This window comes from Condylostylus longicornis, unplaced genomic scaffold, assembly GCF_029603195.1.
Source record: "Condylostylus longicornis isolate FDR11 unplaced genomic scaffold, ASM2960319v2 ptg000004l, whole genome shotgun sequence".
Lineage (NCBI taxonomy): Eukaryota > Metazoa > Arthropoda > Insecta > Diptera > Dolichopodidae > Condylostylus > Condylostylus longicornis.
In genome coordinates, this window is record NW_026577973.1 from 10,868,996 (window position 1) to 10,892,293 (window position 23,298).

The window sequence follows — 23,298 nt, forward strand, 5'->3', positions numbered from 1 at the left end:
AAATAAATCCTGCCGGTGCCAAAGAAATTTAATTTTTTGGTAAACGGTTTTTAATAGTTTATAACCTTTCGTAATATTATTTAATTAAAAAGGAAAAAAGGATATCTCTTAAATTATTTGTAGTGCCCTATTCAAGTGTTAAAATATAAAACGTATAAAGAGAGAGAAAAAAAAAATTTCATAGTGCACACGAAACAAAAATAAAAAAAAAGAAATATAATAAAAAAATTTTAATTATTTTAATAATTAAAAAAAAAAATAAATTAATTTACAATTATGATTGTGCATAAACTATTAAGTGGCTCTCTAGTGATTTTAATATCATTAAATTCAATTTATGGTTCTCCATCACCACCTATAATTCAACAAACACAACAACATAATTCAGAGGATTATACAAATGCTGGATTACGAACTGCATTTAAAGTATATAATGAATGTTCGGCTGTTGAAGGCGGTTTTGTGCCATGTTTAAAAAAGAAAGCAATTTCATTTATTGATCGTATTGAATTAATTGATACCATTAATATTGGTGATGGTATTAAAGTGGTTCGTATACCAAATGTACCGACACCAATTAGTCGGGCACTTAATGAAAATGAAATTGATTCTCAATTACCAAGAAATATTGAAGATCGTGATACACAATTAACAACAATGTTATTCGAAAGAATTGGAAAATTCTTTAATGGTCATACATTACAAATTAATTTTCCACAATTTGATACAGAAGAAATTGGCAGACAATTAAGTACAGGTTTGTTAAAATAATTACTAATAGAATTATTAAAAATCAAAATAAGTGAATTAAAAAACTACTCTGAATAATTTGTCTAAAAATTCTAAAATTTAAATGAGCAAAGATTTTTCAATTTCACTATATTTTTTTAATAATTTCCGTTAATTTTGTGCAATGATTAGAAGTTTAACATCAAGATTCTAAAAGACTCTAAAATTTTTGAAAATTTGCGGGTTCTGTCTTTCTTTAATCCTGGTTCTTTATTAAATCAAGATTTTTAAAATGTAAAAAAATTAGTGAATTCCAAAAAATCGCCCTAGTACGTTGTCGATTCATTTGACTTATCTATTTCTTTAAAAAAACTATGTGAACAAAAACTATCCTAAATCCTATCCTAACTGGAAATAACTTTTACGTAATTAAATTTTTAATCAAATACACCCAAATAACAAATATGAATGAGCCTATTTGCTCGTATAGGTATGCAAATTTCAAAATATTTTTTAGTTCTCAAGTATACAAAGGAAATTTGTATAAAATTTCGTTCAAAGAATTTAATAATTTCATTTAAAATGCATGTAGAAAAGGACTACAGAATTTATAATTTAATTGCAATTCAGTAATTTTTATTAACTGATTTAGTAATTTTAGTGACTTATACAAAGTTGTAAATTAATATGAATCCTAACAATAAATTCATCTTTAATATTAAAATATCTATAAATAGACCGTTTGCGAAATTTTTATACACTTATAGTATACACTACGTGCCTGAAGCACCCTTAAAATTAATATTAAAATCCATCTAAATAAATAATTTTTAAATGCTACTTCCAAACAAATTTACAAAAACAGGAACTGTCCCCCATAATCAAAATACGCCAACCCCTGTGTTAAGGAAATTTCAACATTTTTCTAATTTAATTCTTCCAGTAATTAGTAAGTTAATACCAAAAAAAAAAAATCGAAAATATACACATCTGCATAGAATCTGCTATAACCCACTTTCATTATTCGAAAAGCAATATTCATTGCCAATGGACATGATTTCTTTTTTCATTTCTTAAATTAATGTCAAATCAAATCCAACCCATAATAATAATAACATGGCATTAGAAAATCTAAGAATTCATAAAAAAAAGTTTATTAAAATTTTCTCATATTTAAAATTCAAAGCAAATTAAATATTTTGAATACATTACTCTATGATAATCATTTCATAAGACCAAACAGAAATTTATTAAAAAAAAAATTTAAAAAAAAAAAATACTATGACAAAAAAAAAAGAAACAAAGTTATGAGCCGAAAAAAATAAATGATTTTTTTTTTTTAATCTATTTTAAATTTTAGGTCGTGGTAAAATGAAGAAAATGATGGGTATGATGATGATGGGTATGGCTATGAAAATGATGGGTATGATACCAGTTGCAATGGCCGGTCTATATATGTTAGCTGGTAAAGCTTTAATTGTATCAAAAATAGCACTTTTATTAGCTGGTATTATGGGCCTAAAGAAATTAATGTCTGGACGTGGTGGAGGCGGTGGTGGTGGTGGTGGTGCTGCCTGGCCATCTGGTGGTTCATCTGGTGGTTGGTCATCAGGTGGTGGTGGTGGTGGTGGTGGCGGATGGGATCGTCGTTCAATTGATAATGCACAAGAATTAGCTTATCGTGGTTATGTACAACAAATGGAACAAATACAAAAACAGCAACAACAAGAACAAAATATAAATTCATCAAATACAAATCAACAACAGCAACAACAACAATTTACAGATAATAATGATAGTGAAAGACAACAACAATATTTACATCAAGAATAATCCCATCTATCATAATAATGTATGTATGTACATTTATATATACACATATATGTATATAGTTATTTAATATATTATAACATATTACTTTTGTACATATATATATATATATATATATATATGAGTAGATGTGCTTGTATTAAAGTCATATTTATTTATTTTCTTTTATTTTATTTTATATATATATATATATATATATATATATGTATATATATATTATATACGTATGTATAAAAAATATAAAAAATATGCATATCGCGCCGCCACGCGTTCATTATAGGAGAAAAATAAAAATAGTAGATAGAATTTTTTTCTATTTCTGAAGAGAATTCTATTAATTAATATTTTAATTGAATTTTAATATTAAAAATAGTAAAAGACGAACAAAAAAAAATGTTTTTATTTAGTTGATAAGTACAAAAAAAAACAAAAAAAACGAAAAAAACGAGAATTAAATTAAAATTAAATGAAAAAATTTTTATGTAATTGAAATTCAATTTTTTTTTTTTACTTCATGTCCAAATTTGTTAAGTTTAATTTTTTTAATTTAATTCATAATTTATTTAATTATTTATTTTTTTAAAAATCTATACGAAAAATACGAAAATAAATTTGTACTTTTGCATGCCGATTAAAAAAAAAATATTAACAATTTATAAATTTTTTTTTATTAAATTAAAAATTATTTTAAAAAAATTTTTATGTTAAAAGAATTTTTATACATAATAGAAATTTATTTATTGTTTAAATACAAAATAGAAAAAGAAAATTAATTTAATATTTTTTGTTTTAATTCTATAATTTTGTTTATAACTAGTTGATTTTATTGAAATAACGATAAGGAAAAAGCATTTCTAATAAGAACTCTTGAATTCTATAAAAAAAATTCTAAAATTTAAAATATTTATGGTTTTTCCTGCATTTTATCTAAAAATTAGTAAGTGGAAAAATATTAAATTCTAGAATTATTCCAATTTTACAGTTAAAAGTAATTACAGATAAAATTAATAAATATTTAATTCTGTTATACCAATTGAAATTTGTCATACCTACATAGTATGTACATATATTTTGTTAAAAATTCTAAATTTAATAATATATTTGTACTTTATTAAAATCACAAATTTTATTAAATTTAGTATTTATTTCACAGAAAATAATTTGAACAATTAAATTCCAAAAATTCGTAAATTAAGAAAAGTTAATTAAATTTTATTTTTGGTACTTGTGCATAATATTTCATAAAGTAAGTTGATGTGCTTAATAGATTCAATATGGATTATATTAATATTTAATTGCAGAATTCAATTTAAACATTTTATTTCCGAATTTATTTTTAATTACTCTATTATACTCTAGGGCTGTAAAGAACTCGTAATAATTTCAAATTTAATATTTTAGAATTTAAATTTGTTATCATTTTATCAATTAAATTCAAATTAAAATATGACATTTTTAGTAATTTTATTCTACGTTATTATAAAGATTTTTAACTGTTCTACTGAATATATTTTCTGAGTATAAAAGTTTTCTTTCAAAATAAATTTGAATTATTATTGAAACTGTTTATGAATTCAATAATTTGGATGTTAGTTATTGTATTAATCATTCACATTATTCTAATATACCGGAATATTTTCTTCTTCTTAAAATATTCTTTCTCTTTCTATATTTCTCTACAAAATCTATATTATGTCTACAGTAAAATTTTGAAAAAAATTATTCTAATTTTTGCTTTAATTTAGATTTACTGTTTATTTTTAATTTACTGATTTTTTCTTCTATCACTACTTTTTTTTATCATCATTATTGCATTCATATACATTTTATAGATTATAACTATCATATTATGTTTAATCTCATCCTTAGCTCTCAATTCTAAATTTTAATCACACATTAAATTTGCATATATGTAGTTATCTTAGAATATTGAATTCCATTGCATTTCCTCATATTTTCTGTAGTTGTTTATCTTCTATTTTATCTTCTTTTGCATTTTTAATCAACGCCATTTATTAAAATTTCTGATTACAGATTTTCTTTACTCATATACATACACACAACAATATGCTAATAATAATTTTCATATTGACTTAGAAAATAGTAAGAAAACGAAAAAAAAAAAAAGTTATTAAAAATTTTTTTCTATATTAGTTACTCTTATTCTCATGTACATAAACTTTCATAACATTACAACGGTATTTTAACTTTAAAATTAACATTACATTGCGTTTTTTGTTTTTTCTTCTATAAATTTTTCTTTCAATCTTCAACTTTTTTTTTGGTTTTTGTACTAAACTAATTTCATGGTTACGAGATGAGAAAAATGAAGAAAAATATTCAGAAAAATTTAAAAATTTTCCTTTGCATTTTTCATTTTATCATTTTTATAAGGCAAACAAAATGAATTTTCACATTTTTCCAAGAGGTTTTTCACAAGAGCAAAAAAAAAAAAATAATGCTTATGATCATTTTTGTGATTTGTGAAATCAAGAAAATCGCATAATTAGAAAAGAAATTATAAAGCAATAAATGAAAATTTTTCCAATTTTTTTTTTCTTCTTGAAAATTGTTTTTCTTTTCTTCAATAACTTGGCTGTTTTTCATACATACATATATACACATTTTATATACAATGATTTTACATAATAATCTTTGTGGACCCCAGACATGCCTTATTGATATTTTTACTTTTACTTCAAAATATTTAATAGTTTTTTTTTTTTCTAAAAATACTTTTCTATTATTTTTAGTTAAATTAACATTAATTTATTATGTTTTTATTTATATTTTATATTTATTTTTTAAATTTTGTATTAAACTTGAAGAAAAAAAAATTAAAATAAAAAAAAATAACGAAAGTCAACTTTTTATTTCATAATAAATTGGAAAATTGGAAAAAGTTCATATTGCAATTGCATTAAGAATTGCAATTAAGGTGAGTAGAATTAATGACCATTATAAGTGAAATCAAGAAAATCAATAAAAATCAGAAAAGCAAAGGAAAACTGTTTAAGAAAAAACAATTTTCGCTTTTTTTTTTGTGACTGTGATTAGTTTTTAATGACAAAATTGGAAAAATATTTTGTGTAAGTATTTTTGTAGTCGGAATACCAAAAATGCAATTAAAATGAAAATAATAAACGTTATTGTAATGAGAGTTTGTGTGCTTGTACATAAATGGATGTAGACGTAAGTAAATCAATTAAGATTAATATTATAATTGACCAGTGATTTCCAGTGGTGTTAGAAATTTCTATTACTAAAAGTGTAAATTTTTAATTTTTATATACTTAAGTATATAAGCTGATTCGCGATTCATTTAAATATTTTAATATTACTTTATTATCAGACAGTTTCCTTAGATCTTTATATAAAATAGAATATTTTCGTCTTGTCTAGTATTCTAGCTTTAATGAAGCGCTCACTGCAAAATGAAAATTTTAATGGCTATTTCTTAAAAATAATGAAAATTCTTTAATGGGTACAACTTTATTATTATCTTAAATATTAAAAGAATGGATTTGAATATTTTGGGAAATTATAAAAATTTTTAATTTAATTTTCTCTTGTCTTCTCCAAAAATTTATCTTTTTCAAACCTTATTTTAATAACTCTGGAATCATGTAAACCCCATACATTATTTTAACAATATAATAAATTATAATTTAATTTATTGAAGAAATATTCAAATTATATTTTTGAATATTTTTTTTTCTTTTGAAATTTGTGTTCTTTTGAAAAGGCTTTCTATAACAAAGCACGAATACAAAAAATAATAAAATATTGTTATGTAGGTAAATAATAAGTAAGTACAGTCGAACACGGATATATCTAACTACATTATTCTCTTGCATTTAATTGAAGAGAGAAAAAGAGATCAAATAATATACGCAATTAATGTACTTTTGCCTTAAAAACACATTTACGAATATATATTGGCAGCTTGTACAGTTAAACAAAGCAGAATTCGAGCAATTTGAGTTTGGTGGAACAGTTTCGATGTTCGTCATTACAGTACGGATTATAATAGCAATGAGCCTAGATTGAAGATATTGAGTGCCGGCAATTCTAGGAATTCCATATTTTCTAGGAATTTGAATTGCGTTTAACAGTGGATTAGATATTAGTAGTATTGTGACTCAACTCCCTTTTGTTTTTGCTTTTTTTCGAGTTTTAAGGGACTTAATCCAAAATGTTTTTTTGTGTTCCTCATACTAATAACTCTAACCCATACTAACTCTCCACTATTTTCTTTCCTTTTCTGTTCTCATCATATGATGATGACAATGTTTGGCAATCTAAAAGCTTCATTTTTGTGCGCCTAAATGATGATTGTTTTAGCTCTTTCTTGATGATTAATGCTTGACTTCAGCTATTCGTTTGATATACATGATAAATACAGATAACGTATTATCACTGGAAAAATGAAAACTACATAAACTACAGGCTTCTCTTAAAATTAAGGCATATTGATTTTGGTTTTGACTCATTTAATCGCCAAAAACAACTAATGATCTAACATCTGATAGCAACTGCGTAAAATGCTGCTGTGGCAGAGGTTCCACAATTAGGTAAATGTATGAATTTAAAAAAGAAAAATATCTTTTCGCGGTATCTGCAAAGTAATTTGTGATTCTGTTGCTTGTATGGGTGCTTGACTGTATAATAAAACGATTTCAAAAATATTAATCATATTCAAGATAAGCCAAATCCCACATTATTTTTTAGGGTGTTTCTTCGCACATTTTTTTTTTAAAATTATATGAAAAATTAAATAAAATTGATTGAATTGTGGCTTATCCGAAAAATTATTCAATAAAACTATATTAATGTTATTTTTTCTTTCGTGAAATTCTTTAGGTTCAATAATATTGCAAATTATTGTTTGTTTAATTATTTTTATGATTTCAAGTTTCATTTGAATAGAAAAAGGTTTGTTATTTTTTTCGATATACTCTTACTTTAAGGAAAAGGTTTTTCCACTTCTACTAAATTTTTATATTAAAGCCATATTATTGAATTTAATTATAAATGAGAGATTTGAGTATATGACTGTGTTCATATATGTATGTATGTATATATGAAAATAAAAGATGAAAACATCAACTTTTGAAATGCAAAGTAAATGTTTAGTGTAATTGTGGAGTTGAATTAATCAAAAGAATCGAAAGGAGCATTAGATGAAGATCAAAAAGAAGTCCTAAATGGGCGTTTAAAATCAAATTTAATAACTTAATTGTAAGCGCATATAAAATAGTTTCCATTTTATGTGTTAGTATATCTCAGACCATTGATATGTAGTGTAAAGATGTAAACTGGAACACAGATTAAAATAAAGTAAATCAATAATAAAAAGGAGCTTTGATTTTATTTAGTAGCCCAATTAGGTGTTAAAATCTGTTTCAATAAAATTCTGAAACGACATACATAAAATTCAAAATTTGATATTGCAAAATAAAACAATACAAATTTATTACTTAAATTCGTGTTGTGTGCTGTATACAGCTCGTATATGTATCTGACATACTTCAATATTCATAACAGCAAGTTCAATATCTTAGTTGTATCTTGAGAGAATAACGTATTTTGATTTACAATATAAAAAACTTCCTTCCATAACTTGTTCTTGTATTTTTATATGCGTTTTTATTTTATAACATAAAAATTTATTCCAAAGTTGTTGTTACCACTTTTCCAAAAAAAAAATATTGAAAACATGTGCTTATTATTTCCATTCTGCCCGTCTGTTTATAAAATCTCTACAGCTTTTAAGATTAGCTTAAGCTTTTAAGAAAGTTAAAATTTTTTGCACAAATAGATCATTACTAGAAACTTATTAATTATAAGGTATGGTATGTTTTAGATATCTCAAATTTCAGCAGCTTATAGACACTGATAAATCGTTTATTTTGTTAGAAGAAAAAAATTTTACACCGACTTCTTCTCCTGAATTATTCAATCTTTCAAAATTTACACAATGTGAATTTTTGGCGTCTCATATTTTTGAAACTGAACTCTTTTCCCAATTTCTACAAAAGCTAAAAAATAACAGTAAATGTTGTGCAATCAAAAAATATATTTATTTACCTCAACTCATTTACTTTACTACTGAATTCGACCATTACCTTAATATTTTCTATTTTTTTGTTTTGTTCATCCTTGAAGTATGCAATAATTTTGTATATATATTTTTGGTATATGAATAAAAGTAATTTAAATGGCAGATTGTTGTGAAAATTGTATTTTCATTTATTTAAGAGAAAAGTGCTACTTCAAAAACCGTTGGCTTTATCCAAATTTGTTATGTTCAAAATTTAAAAAATATATTTTTTAAATTCTTATAATAATTTATTATTTTATTTTTATAATAATTGACAAGTTAAACTTGTTACAATATTGCATGAATGAAAACTACCTCATCACGACACATTATTCCGATATATGTAGGTACTTACACATGACATGGACAAACATAAATTTCATGACTTCGTTGACCAACATTTTCATTCAATTGTTTTTTATTGCTATTCCGTTTGTATACAGTTAACATTTTTCTAAAAATAAAGTGGAAATAATTTTAATTTTATTTTTATTTTTTGAAAGAATTCTGTTAAAAGTAAAATGTATGTGCAATACTTTCCACTACTTGAAAAATTAGTGCAATGCTCAATGTACAAATTTTCAATTTTAAAATAACTTGAAAATTATAAAGCAAGTTTCCTAAACTTTTGCGATTTTGATTTGCTTTTACATATCTACTTTTGTGTATATGTACGTACATATACACAAAAGTAGATATGCAAGAACTGAAGCATTTTCATCAGTTTTTACTTTCATGCTAAATTTGTAGATAAAAATGACAAAAAAAAAATAAAAACAACCGAATATGTTTTACTAAAGAGGTCAATAGCTTCAACAATGGCTTGTTTATTAAATTATATGTGTATATACATATAAATAAACTATTTCATATGAATTAAGGTAAATGGTTGAGTTCACTAGAGTAGTAAAGTTAGTAGACTAGAGTAAATGACGGGTGAATATGCTAATAAGATTAGATTATTAAATTAACTTGGATTTGTGAATATTTTAGGAATAGCTGAAATATTTATACATTTCATATCAAATAAAATTGAAACTGAAACAAGAAAGAAATAAAAAAAATAGATTTGGCGATTTTTATGGTTAACGATTGAATAAAGAAATCAAAACTTGTGAAAATTTTTTAAATATTTAAAAAAATGTTGTTATTTGCCGGGAAATAATACTGAAAGAAAGTTGATTATTTTTGATATTTTTGATTAAAAAAATTTATTGATTGTGGCACTATTTTAATCAACGCGAAAATAATTAATTAATTTCAGAATATAGAGTTATTCATTTAATTCTAATCAATTAATTAGAATTTCTAATTCTTTTAAAATTAGAAATTTAAAAATTTAATATTTAATTTTGCTATAAGCAACAAAACAATTCAATCAATTCAAAATATTCAATCAAAATTATCGCAATACTTACAAATCCCGAAAAGGGATCTAATTAAGGAGTGGTAAAACTAACGTCCATATCTTTTTTTCTCCTTTGTTAATTTTTGGTTGGAAAATAGGGCTTTAACAAATCCTCTGAATCGGAGCTTCGTCCCTCACTGTAACATTGGTTCCAGTTTTATATCTGCTTGGTTATTGTATCATTCGGGTTTCGAAACATGACGTGTCCTCCCCGTCTTCAATGTCTTTCTTTTATAGCTATGTTTGTAGGCTTCTGGTCATAGTTCATTATTTGTTATTGTTCTGGATAAGAATAGTCTCTACATAAACTCATAAAACTCTTATGTTAGAACTTGCTAAAAATTGTATAAACATTAATATATTTGCTTAGTGCTAAAAATTTTGAACTCTACAAACGTAATAGAAAAGTATGGAAATAGTTAATCAAAATATTTTACACATTTTATTATTGCTTTCATTTTTATTGATACGAGTATGCGTGAGAAACCGTCTATCTAACAGTAGTAGTCTAAATATTAAAGTATTATACACCTGTAAACTTGACCATTTTTCTGAATACTCATTCTATTTTATAGTTCAATTTAAATTATAATTAAATGAGATCACCTAAAATTTCAACCTCGTTTAATTTTAGAGTAACATTTTATTAAAAAGCAATATAAAACAAACATAATATAACAAAGCCAAACAAATTGTGTTACAAATTAGAACTGCTTGTCACCTCATTCCAAAATCAAAATAATAAATAAAATTTCTTTTGAATTTCGTCACTTTTATAATACTCAATAAATACAAAGCTATTGAAATATTTTTCAATATCTTTTATATTTTTTCTGCAACAATAAAGATTTTATGAATATTTCGTTATGTAAGTGGTATACAAAAATTTATAATATATTTTTTCTTTGTTCCATTAGTCAAATTTGTCATTTTTAGAATTCTTAGGATATTTTACAGAAAATCATTATCATTTTTTAAATTATATTAAAATGAGTTCAAAATATTTTCTGGAAAAAGTTATTTTAAACAAATGAAGAGGCACGAGGATGCAATTGTGTTCTGAAATTTACGACATGCGGGTATGCGTTTGGAAATTTTTTTGAAAATTATCATCACTTTTGGTCTTATTTTTAATTTGATAAAAAATATATTATTTATGTGTATCGGAAAGAAGATAATCTGTTTACCTCAAGGCAAAAATCTTATTTAAAATTTTGTCTAAAACCATTAAATTAATAAGTAACTAATATTGATTTATGCTGCCCATCAACTTGCATCCTTCATAACATTGAAAACATATTGATCAACATAGGTCTTGCACTTAAAGTTGGTATCTTTGCATTTCAAGGGCTGTAATAGTTATTATGAGTTGTTACGAAGTACTCAAATTTGAGAGTAATTTGAGAGTAACATTTGAATGTTCTATTTTTCACGTGATATTATGAAAACTGCATTATTACTGAAATGAAATTGAATTAATTTATATTTTGCTTAATAAAGAAATTATGGACTTAATAGGAAATAATAGTCTAGTGCATATTAATTTTAGTTCTAATATTTTGTACAAAGGTATCAGTCTGTATACATAATACCGTTTGACTTATTTTGGAAATTATTCTATAATTAATTAATTTTAATTTTATTTTCATCTATAAATTGTGGACTTTAACAAAATTTGAAATTTCTTTGATACTAATTGATTTTCTTCATAAACAATTTTTATTTTTGAATAAATTGGAATATGAAAATAACAACATTGCTATAAAAATTTCTTTTTCATTTAAAATAAAAATTTTTTGTTTCACTATAAAAATATTTCCTATATTTGGAAAATGTTTGCAAAATATTCATAACGAAAATGATAGGCGTAACTCAGCAACAAGTTGGGAGCCATATACCATCTAGTGAAAGTTTTTAAAATCTTAAAATTCAAATGGTTTGTTTTGTTATACCTGCTGTACTAAAAGAGATCTTTTAACGTATCATAACTCAAATTAAAACTTAAACAACTGCAAAAATTTTTATGAAGAGCACTCTGCAAATTTCAAAAAATTTTATGAAAATTTGTCGGGACAAAAAAAAGTAAAAAAATAAAAAAAAGAGGAAATCCGAAAAAATATGTTAAAGCAAATAATGCGGTATTCCTTATTATAAATACTTTAATAGTCCTTTCAGAAACTGTTTGTTTGAAACTTCTATATTTTTTGGAACGGAAGTTATACGGTGAAAAACTTAAGTCCAAAACGAATCCGATTTGACACTATGTTCCAAAAAAATTTTACTCATTTTCGACCGTCTACCCGATGATGGTATATCGTCTATACGATGATGACTCCTAACTTGTTGCCAAATCACCTTGTATACAAAAAAAACTATTTAAATTTATTTTCACTTTTAATGTTATTAATATGTTAATAATCACCAAATAAAATTAAATAAGAACATAAATTATACTAGTATAGATGGCAGTTTAGCTCTTTTTTGTTTTTGACATTTTTAAAACAAAATGTGATTGTCTACGTATATATGTATGTATGTATATACTCAAAGACTTTGAAAAATTTCTTAAAAGATTAAATTTCATATAAAAATCCATAAAATATTTTGAATAATAATTTTATTAAAATATGCTAATAAAAAATTATTATTTCACTTTCTTTTTATAAAAATATTGCAAATTTTATTTTTAATTTGTTTGATAATCAATGATGAATTTTAATAATTGCTTAAAAAAATTTATTGAAATTAAAAATATTAAAGAAATATGAGTGATATGAGTGATTGAGTCGTATTTTCGTTATGAGTGAATTAATTTTGTGTTTTGATTTGAAAGCTTAATTTACTTACACTAGAAATTATCTTTTAAATTACAAATCGCCTCCGTTCCGAAAAGTTAGAAATGAAAAGACATAATATAGTTATAATTGTGCAGACATCATTATTAATCGTTGTAAAATATTAAAAGTAGAACTTTCTGAAAAAAAAAAAAAACAAATTCGTAAACTTAAAATTTGGTTGTTTGGTTCACATCTCTGTCGCCCTTTAATTAGTACTGATGTGTCATTTTGCTGACATAACCACCCTGTAACTACCAGATCGCCATCGAACATACGATTAGCTTTTACTTATCTAAGCCATCCCGTCTTTTTGAGAAACCTGTCTAAATCTCCGATCTTCATATCCTTTGCCCCACGTGACTCGATATTACATAAGTACCGACAGATATTTTTCCCTATGCTCTGTTTTTAAGACAAAAACACAGCTGTTTACAACAAACATTAACTCATCCCTTAATATGGAATATTAAGGGAATTTTTGATAGTAAACAGTCCTAAGCAAAATTTATTTTACATAAGGTCGCTAACTGCAACTTTCTAACAGAAGTCATCTTATAATTTATTTGAAAATATAGCATCAACCTTCAAGAAAGTTTTTAAAAATCTTTGTGTTTAAAATTTAGAATTATGAATTAGGTAACGGCTATAGCACTTTCAAATTACTCACTGTATATTTAGTGAGATTTTAAACAATCTTTGGTTGTGCACTTAATCCATAACACGTGAAGTCAGAAAATTTTAAAATTAATTAAAAATTCAATTAAAACTTTAATTCCGCGAATCTATTAGATACAAATACAAATGTTTTCAATTTACTATATTTTTGCACCTCTACAAATTTTATTTTACATATACTTATATCTATATAGTTACATATATATCTTTGGTTCAGCTGTTAAATACTATAATTAAACAAAATTGAATCCATTTTCATAAGAATTAATTTTACATAATCCATATTTCATTATCTAATATCTATAAATTCAATTAAATACATACGAGCTGGGTATGTACAAACTATCGCTAAGTACACATTTTATTTGAAATTTTCAAATCTATTTACATACCTTTAGGTACAAATTTCCTTACTTAGTTACCTAGCCGCATTAATATGCAAAATACAAACTCTCACAATATTTCGTTTGATTTACATAACTAGTTGGAATTTTTTTTTGTTTCGCCTAAATTTATGCAGAAAATTACACTTAGCAAAATCTAATGAAGTATGTAATTTGAATTTCGAATTTAAATAATTTTCGAAAATGAAATCTAATCACATTAGTCGCTTTATGCACCAATGCGCGTATGTTCCTACATACGAAAAAAAAATTTATAATTTCGTTAGATTGAACTGAAATTTTTGAAGTTTAAAAAGAATTAAGTACTTAGAAATCTAAAATGCGAATAAAAAAAAGGTATTATTAATACCAAGAGCCTGAAATTATTTCTGATATTTTCTAACGTATTGAAATTCTATGAAATCCGAGAAACAAAAAAAAAAATGTGTGTGATATTAAAATGATTTTGTAGTGAAAAGTAAAAGTGAATATTAAAGATCAAAAAAAAAAATATTTCATCCATCAACTTATTCATACCTAGTGCACACACTTCGCGTTTCTATATCAATGGCGCATCAAGTGCTACTTTAAAAAGAAATTGAAAAAGAAATACTTAGAAATTACCGTTTATGATTATGAATTTTCTTTTGATATTCTTCATATATTTTATTTCTTTATCAATTTTATTTTCAAATAAATTAAATATAATTTTCTATTTTGTTGCTAAAAAGCGGTATAAAACAATTATTAACTTGGGAATCTTTTAACACATGATTGAATGATCGATCACGATTTAAAATTATTTTTTATCAACGGGACTTTTATTGCTGCTACCTTACTTAATTTATTTTGAGTTTTTCCAATAAGACACAGCCATTTATATTATTATTATTTGAATCATTTTATTTCCATATACAGGTTAGTTAATAAGATTATTACATTTTCTGCTTTGAATGTATTTACTCATGATTACTAATGTACTTAAATAAAAAAATATATGTATGAATGATTTGTTGGAGACATGAATAAAGTTTTTTTAGAATGTATGTTTGAAAAGGCATTAAAAGTATTTCGTTCGTTCATAATATCGAAAACCAGAAAAAGAACAAATGTTGAATTCGGAAATTGGGCCGATTTGGAAATTATACTAGTATATACTCATACTAGTAATGAGTGCCTGGCGTTAATTTTTATTCTATTTCTCAAAACAAACCAAAACTATTTAATATATTATTGAAATGTGAATACTTTCCGGTCCATTTACAAAATTCCACGATTAGCAAATCAAAGATTGAAATACAAAAATCAAGATTTATGATTTTTCGTAATGTATGTAGGTACATTACGAAAGTATAAGACAATTTTGAAAAAAGAATAAGACAATACTATTAAAAGTACGCCATTTTCAAAAGTATTTTAAAATTATTTGGATTGAGGTTAGTAAGGTAGAGATTCTCTCACATTATTGATCACCTGAGTGGCTAGTACAAGTTATATGGATATTCCGTTTTTGAAAGTATTTGCTCGCTTATATTCTAAGTGCTTTTTTATTTTTGAAGCATTTCTGTAATTTTAAATAAACTTAAGGTGCTCTCTTATTCTTTTAATCGTTATTGAAGATAAGTGTGTTCAAAATTTTACTTGGATCTTCACAAAATATTAGTAAATGTGTGCCTTTAAAGTTCTTTATCTTAGTTTTATCTTAGTTCGTAAAATCTATAGGTGTTTTGCGTCTCAGACATTAATTGAAAAATAAACTCGACAGAGCTGTAATAAGAGTCTTTAAATTTAAATTTTTACAATCGATAATTTTTTAGGCTGAAATTATTGAGTTCAGTTTCCTTTCAGCTTCAGTTTTCATATTGCTGCGTTTTGGAACTCAAGGTACAGTTTTGGCTTCTCGCATGTTATCTAAAAAATTCAAATGAAGAAGTAATAGAATAGAACTAGGACCTAGACGAAAATACCTTGTAATTTGGCATCACCTAAAGTAAAAGGGAACACAATTTTAGCAAAGCACTTTGGTTAAAAAAAAATTATTTGCAATGATTAATTTAATAACTGTAAAAATCTTCATTTTGCTTATTAAAGTGTATCTATTTTTTATTTTTTAACTTGGTTTTTATATCCGACTTGAGAACTACTATTAATATTCTTATTCATCATTATTAAAGACAGTATTCAATAGAAAATAGTTTATATTGGTCAAGTACTATTAATTGTAACGAAGTACCGTAAAGTATTATTACTTCCACAGTAATAAAAATCATAAAAATTGTAAGTCACGTTTATATTCTAATTTAGTTTATAATTTATATATGGTACATATTTATTACTTATATTTTGTGCTCGTTCATATTTCTTTGAATAGATTCTTTGATGTAATATTGAAACAAAGTTGTAATATATACAAGGACAGATTATTAGTGGAAATAATATTTGTAATTTTATTCGGGAATTTTCTTTTATTTTAGCATTATGTTTAACAATAATTTAGTTCAGCTCTTGCAACATGTTCATATTTATAAAAATGTCCCACGGCCACCCATCACATGCAGAAGCACGCGAGCAGTTCATAATTACATCTGAAATCATATCTTTTGAACTGAAGATCAATAAGAATTTGCAAAATAAAAAAAATGATAAGCAAAATTAATAATAAATAAAAATTATTATTTGGAATGCTTCATCTATTTGCTTCACTTTATCATTTTTGAATGCGACTACAAGTCGCGTTTATTGATAGGTCCTGTTATCATTCAGAAATCAGAGATCCTCACTGTCGGTTGTTTTCGTCTTAGTCTTTCTTATTGATATTTATTTTTAAAACCAATATGTCTGACAAAAGATATTATAATTTCCTTTGCACGTAGCAGATCTTGTGGTGGGAAATCAGTATGGTCTGCATAATCTATAAGTCTTCCATCTATTGAGTGAAATTTAAAATTATATATGTAGTATACGATATGTAGTATGCTTTTTAGGCACGATTGTAAAGTTCTACGCAGAAAATTGTTGACCTTGCCCAACTCCCGAGGTGGTAAAGAAAACCTCGCTTGTTTTACAGAAAGCTCGCTTTTCCGTAAAGTCTTTCGTTTGAATTATTTTTTCAGGTGTTAGTTATTTACTCAGCGTTTCTGATGATTTTTCTGTGGTTAGATTTTGATGAGAGAACCATATATTAGTTGCTTTATTTTTTCCAGTGTATTAATTATTGGATTTTAAGGAAATTTGGTTAAATTAAGACATTTAAACAAGTATGAGAAGAAAAATCTTTGAAGAATAGATTCGCTTATATACAATTCAAACATGTAGTCTAAAGCATTAAACATACAGAGTGAAAGAATACAAAGAAACATATTCAATAGCACCTATTTCGGGCGACGAGCATGAAGATAATCCGCGTCTACACGTCGTTCAGCAAAAAAACACTAACTGTCATATAGTCAAGTAAAGTAATACAACGAAAAATGGGCCAGTCAACCCGGAGATTAAAGAGAATTGCGTTAAATTACATGGAAAGTTCTAGTAAAAGTTTCATTCTGTAGTCCTGTACGAAACAGGAAATGAAATTAACTTTATCGTACAAGTACGCATTTGTTGAATAATTTTAATTTAAAGTTAAATTTTTTGTTGTAAAACAATCGATACAAAACAAAACCGTGAAGTAAATAAAAATTTTAATAATATTTTTAAACTTCGTTGTAAAAATTTCTTTGAATTCCTTGAATGTTTTACAACATTTTCTTTCACACCATGCCATACAACGAAAATATTATTACTCTCTATAATGTTTTACGTGATTTTATATGAAATAAGTGTATGTGAAATTTTAATTGCTATTCATTTTCATTTATGTATTTGCTTTACACCATAAAACAAATATAAAGCGTCTATATATTATAAGTAAAACAATCTTCATTATTATTAGGTATGTACATATTTAATATCTACTATCATTATCATTACAACATGAATAGAATGTTATTATAAAATATTTTAACAATATAACCAAAGGCAAAATATCTAACACATATGATTTATAGACCTTATAGTTCACTATAACACTTTTATCATCCTGTATAATGAAAAATCCTGAAAATGCTATAAGTTTTCTAGAACCTCTTTCAACTAAGTAACAAAGTTAAATTTAAGATAGCTAACTACATTTTTTCCATGTAAAGATTGAATAATAAAATTTTATAACTAAGTCAACCCAGAGGTTATACACAATATATGTAGGTACATATATAATTATGTACTTTCAATTAAATTCAATCATATAAAATATAAAATAATGTTATTTTTCATAGTGGTTATGAGTTATAGGTTCCTGCAGAATATATTAAATCATTTCTTGAAAAGTAATTTTTTTTTTTTATAGAGATAAAATTTTCAGTATAGAGTTCATAAATTTTATTTCTTTATTTTAATATATAAAGCGAGTTACATGCATATCTGTATGACATAATAATATACAGAGCATCATAAAAAATTTATGTATACTCGTATAATATTTGTATGATGCCCACATTAAAATAATATCAGGGCTGTGATATGCAAAGAATACACAACCTATCGTATTATGTACTTCCGGCATAATTTGTACCCTTAGGAACACCAATAGATCTATTCTTATAAGATTTATTATTTGTTTGCAAAATATTGTAAATTAATAAGGATTTTAATAGCTTTGTTGTCGCACCAAAGTCTTTAATTATGAGATTTAAACGCGAGACTGTATACATAGCAGACCGAAAAACCGGGTTATCAAATATATTTCTTTTGAAAATATATTATGATTAGTGAAATTTGCTAGAATTTCGGCCACAAAATTTTCTTAGAAAATATATGCTATGACAAATTACTTAAAATCTAATTTCAATTAGATACTGCTCTTAAATAAGATTGCCATTTATATTTTCTAACATAGTAATATTAGACAAAGAATTAACTACCTTAAATGTTATGACGTGTAAAATTAAAAACAACCTATATGGTCTCCTAATGCTGTAATGAAAGTTAATAGTTGTTCATATTTCAAGTATATATTTGGGTCTACTGCATATTTATAATAGTAAAAGTTTTCTGACAAATGAGAGGATAAATTGAATGCCGAAATAATAGCCGAAAACATTTCTAATATTACAAACACTGTAATTTTATTTGTATGTATATAATAAAATTAAACTAGGATAAACGACCACATACTAGTCGTAAAACGAAAATGATAAAAAAAAGGAAAAATTGTGAAAATATCACACAAGAAGAAAACGGATGAATGAAAAGAATTTTTGATTTTATTTTCTTATACAACACATCCTTTCTTTTTTTAAGTAAATTGAATTTTACTCTTAAATTTATTATGGAAAAATTTAAGGATATTAAAGCAAAAATAGTGTTATTTTCACGAGAATTCCAAATTCAATAGCTACAAGGAACTTTTCATTTTCTTTTAATACACAATAATACGAGAGCAGTTTACTAAGAGCAAGATATTTCACATTCATAGATGAATCGCACATATAAAATATTTTCATAATAAAATTGAATGGAGTATATTAACGATTACAAGTTGCAGTTCTTTGATGCAATTTTAAAATCAAGTTCTTATTAAATTCTGCAAAAGTGATTATTATATTAAATTTTAATATTATGTTGTTTTCAGTTGAACATTGCATTTCCTACCACCAAATTTCTTTAATATTTTCTTTTAAAATTCATAATGTATGTGCAAAAATTTGCTCATAAAATAAAAATTTAATAACAATAAACCTGGATCAAACCAATGGTTTATAATGTAACACTTTTCCCTTCAACAAGTAAAAATATTACTTTAACAAACAATTTGCTGTTAGCTTTTTGTAGAAATTTGAAGCTTCAAGTTTTGGAAATATATGGTGCCGAAATTTGAATTTTAAAAAATTTCGAAAGGCAATAACGTGAGATGGTATCGGAAGCAACATCTCTTCTAACAAAATTAACTATTTGTTGGTATCTAAAAGTTTCTAAAATTTCAGACACCTACAACTTGCGGTCTTAAAGAAAAACGATGCGATCTAGAAGAACAACGATGCGGTCTAGAAGAATAACGGTGCGAATTAGAAGACAGTGTGGAAAAAACGAATTTCAGATAAAGGTACCAGTTGAACGGACAGACGAACAGATTGAACTAATAAGCAAATTTTATTGAAACTAATAAGCAATATTTTTTTTTTGGAAAAGTGCTAAAAATTAATAATAAAAATATACAAACGGGATTTCGTTGGAACTACTCTCTTTAATTTACATAATCGCATAGTGTTGTGGAAGTTTGCTTTACTTTATTTATAACGTTAAGGTTAAAAATTTTAATATGCTTCAATATGTTCCTTCCAATTACATTTTCAATTGAAATTTACAAAAATATTCTTATTTGAATTTACGGAGTCAATTTAATGGTATTTATTCGTTCAAAGGAATAAATAAAAATATTTGTACTAACAAGAAAATGGAGTTACATTATAATTCATGATAAAAATAATCCTGTTATTGTGAATTTGTTAAATTATTTTTGATTTTATGCAATAATAATAATTTTCTTTTAAAAGAAAATACTGAAAGATTTTCTCAGAATTAAGCTCTTAACATATATACGAACTTTTTTTCTGACATTTCAATTCTTTAAGATATTGTATGCAAAATACAAAAATAACATTTTTTTAAAAATTCACTCAATATTGCATATGTATACATTTTTGTTACTAAGGTAAATTCGAAAATATATAAAAGAATTCTGTAAAATAAGGTCTAGTTCGCGTCATTAATATTTACAGATTAAAGCTTAATAATATTTGCATAGCTATTATAAAAATAATATAACTTTCATGCAAAATATTATATTGATTTTGAATTAAAAGAGATATCAAAAATTTTTGGTATAAAATTTAGTAACCATGGCGGAGAACTTTTAATTAAGTCTTTCGGTTTAACTAAATCCCGAAGAATGCAACTATTCCAATTATGTCCGACAAAGCACTATTAAGAAGTTTTGATATTACAATAATATCAACACAACAATACTTATTCTAATTTGATAAAATGCAACGATCATGCTAATGTCAAAAATGCAACCCAACTGACGAACCAGTATAAATAAATTATTCTTGAATGATTGTTTGGTTATGATTTATATTTAAAAATCGAATTTAATTAGAAAATTTCAATTCATAATCTTGACTGATTTACTCACACGGCGAGCCTCTACACTCCAATGTACCCATATACAAACAAATACAATAATAACACCCACATACAAAAGAATTTATGAAAAGTATTAAAAATTTACTGTTCCGTTTGTAAAAATAAGAAACATAGACGTCTGATTTTTTGGCAATAAATTATACTTTTGAATCAGCCTTGCACTCTATGAGTTGATTAAGCTGCTTTTGTTCGTTCTTCAATCCGTTTTGAGTTAATCGTTTTTGATTTATTTTGAAACCTAACCTAATTTTCGTAAATTACCTGTTAATAATAATTTTAATAAAGAATATATATAATTAAAGTCTGGTCTTAGTAAGTTCAGGAAAATGATAAACAATACTTAAAGTAATTAAACCATATCTTTGTTTTGCACAGAGTCACTGAATAATCTATAAATGAGTTTGTTAACAGCAGCACTATTTCACGAATTTTGTTTATAGCTCTATAAAGGCTGTTGTAACCAATATCATTTTTAATAATTTAATAAGAAAACCAAAATTTTCTAATATGAATAAAGATTCCATAAAGCTCCAGAGATGAACTAAAATTCTTTTACATTTTTCTAAACTAAAACACATTGTTATTAGCAAATCTCTTATTGTTTAATTTACTAGCAATTTCTTAGTTATAAAAAACACAATTACAGTACAAAAAGATTTTTCTTTTTTCTTATTTCAGAGAATTTTCCAAACCAACACTTTTTATGTATGTATCTCTTTAATTACACTATTCATAACATTTTATCATAAATGTAAGTTTACTGTTAAATCATATGAAACGATTAAATTAAGATAGCTATTAAAATTTTAACTAAAATTTTATCATATTTTCAGTGAAGTTAATAAACCAAATTGTATAGTTAGTGTATAGCTATTACATGCAATTCAAAGGTAATGTACCTTTAAAAATTTAACTACAGACACAATTTACTCATATTTCATGAATTTTCTTTAAATTTTTATTTACTTTTTTCGCAGAATAAATAAAAGAAAGAAGTTTAAATTTCTGGTAAACAAAACGCTTAATTTCATCTCATACAATTTAATTAGATTTCATTATCATAAAATATCAGATCTAGCAATTTGTTTCGCATAATACAGAATGTTCTAAAAATATAAAATAAGGCACGTAGATTTTATAATTCAAAATACCAATATTATTTTAATGAGAATATCAATTTTATTATAGAATGTTGGTAAATATTTAAAATTTGAAGTTGTATTTCTCCCAACATCGAAAAAGTGAACAATTTGTATTTTTTTGAGACGATAAACTTATTCATTAACATGTTGTATACCATATGTCAAATGTTTATTGAACATTATTATTCAACTAGTGTGGCTATAATAAAAGTTCAACATTTTTAATGATTCAAAATGATTCCAAGAAACAGATAAATCATTGATTAGAAGTTGAAATAGAAATTTCCATGTAGAATGGCAACTCGTCGACGTAGATCGGTTGTCGGCAAAATGCGGCTAATTCAATTTCAAAATTCGGCCTAACATTCAACCAACTTTCCAACTAAGATTAGAGCAAACTTTTTGAAATGTATTTACAATTTATTTTCTAAAATAAAGCCAAATACACGTACATATTATTAATCGAACAAATTACTTAAATTTTTCTGCGTTAAAACTCATTTTAGAGCAATTCATTTATTCAACAGCTGCAAGAGTGCATAAAACAAATGTGCACTAACCTTATCGCCACAGTATTAAAATATTATTTGTAAAAACATTTTCACATTTAATAATTTATGAAATTTTTTCTGTACCAGCTCTCAACATTTCTCTATTAAATGGTAAATATAAAATAGCTATTACCTTTTGGAACACCTTGCAGTTAACATATAGATTAAAGAAAGTGTTTTGTTTTTTTTTATTTTTTTTAAGACAACTATATTTAAATTTTATAAAATTGTATTCATGTTCTTTTTAATACTTACTTCTTACTGTATACTCATAAAAGTAATGATCACTTAGGTAATCATTAGGAGGTCATTTATGATGAAGTCAGCTGGCAATAAAACTATTATTACAAAAACAAATACATTAAAAACAACAAGGCAAAAAAAAGAAAAATTATAAA

At 24.6% G+C, this 23,298-nt stretch overlaps 1 protein-coding gene across 1 annotated transcript in view; it reads left to right on the forward strand.

The window, feature by feature from the left end:
* Nucleotides 1-276: 276 nt before the first annotated feature.
* Nucleotides 277-23,298, forward strand: part of LOC129613127 (uncharacterized) — a 32,836-nt gene continuing 9,814 nt past the window's right edge. Inside the window, exons 1-2 of the mRNA XM_055527077.1 lie at nt 277-757; nt 2,090-2,447. Coding sequence (XP_055383052.1) covers nt 277-757; nt 2,090-2,447 — 839 coding nt within the window. The remainder of the gene's footprint in view (nt 758-2,089; nt 2,448-23,298) is intronic.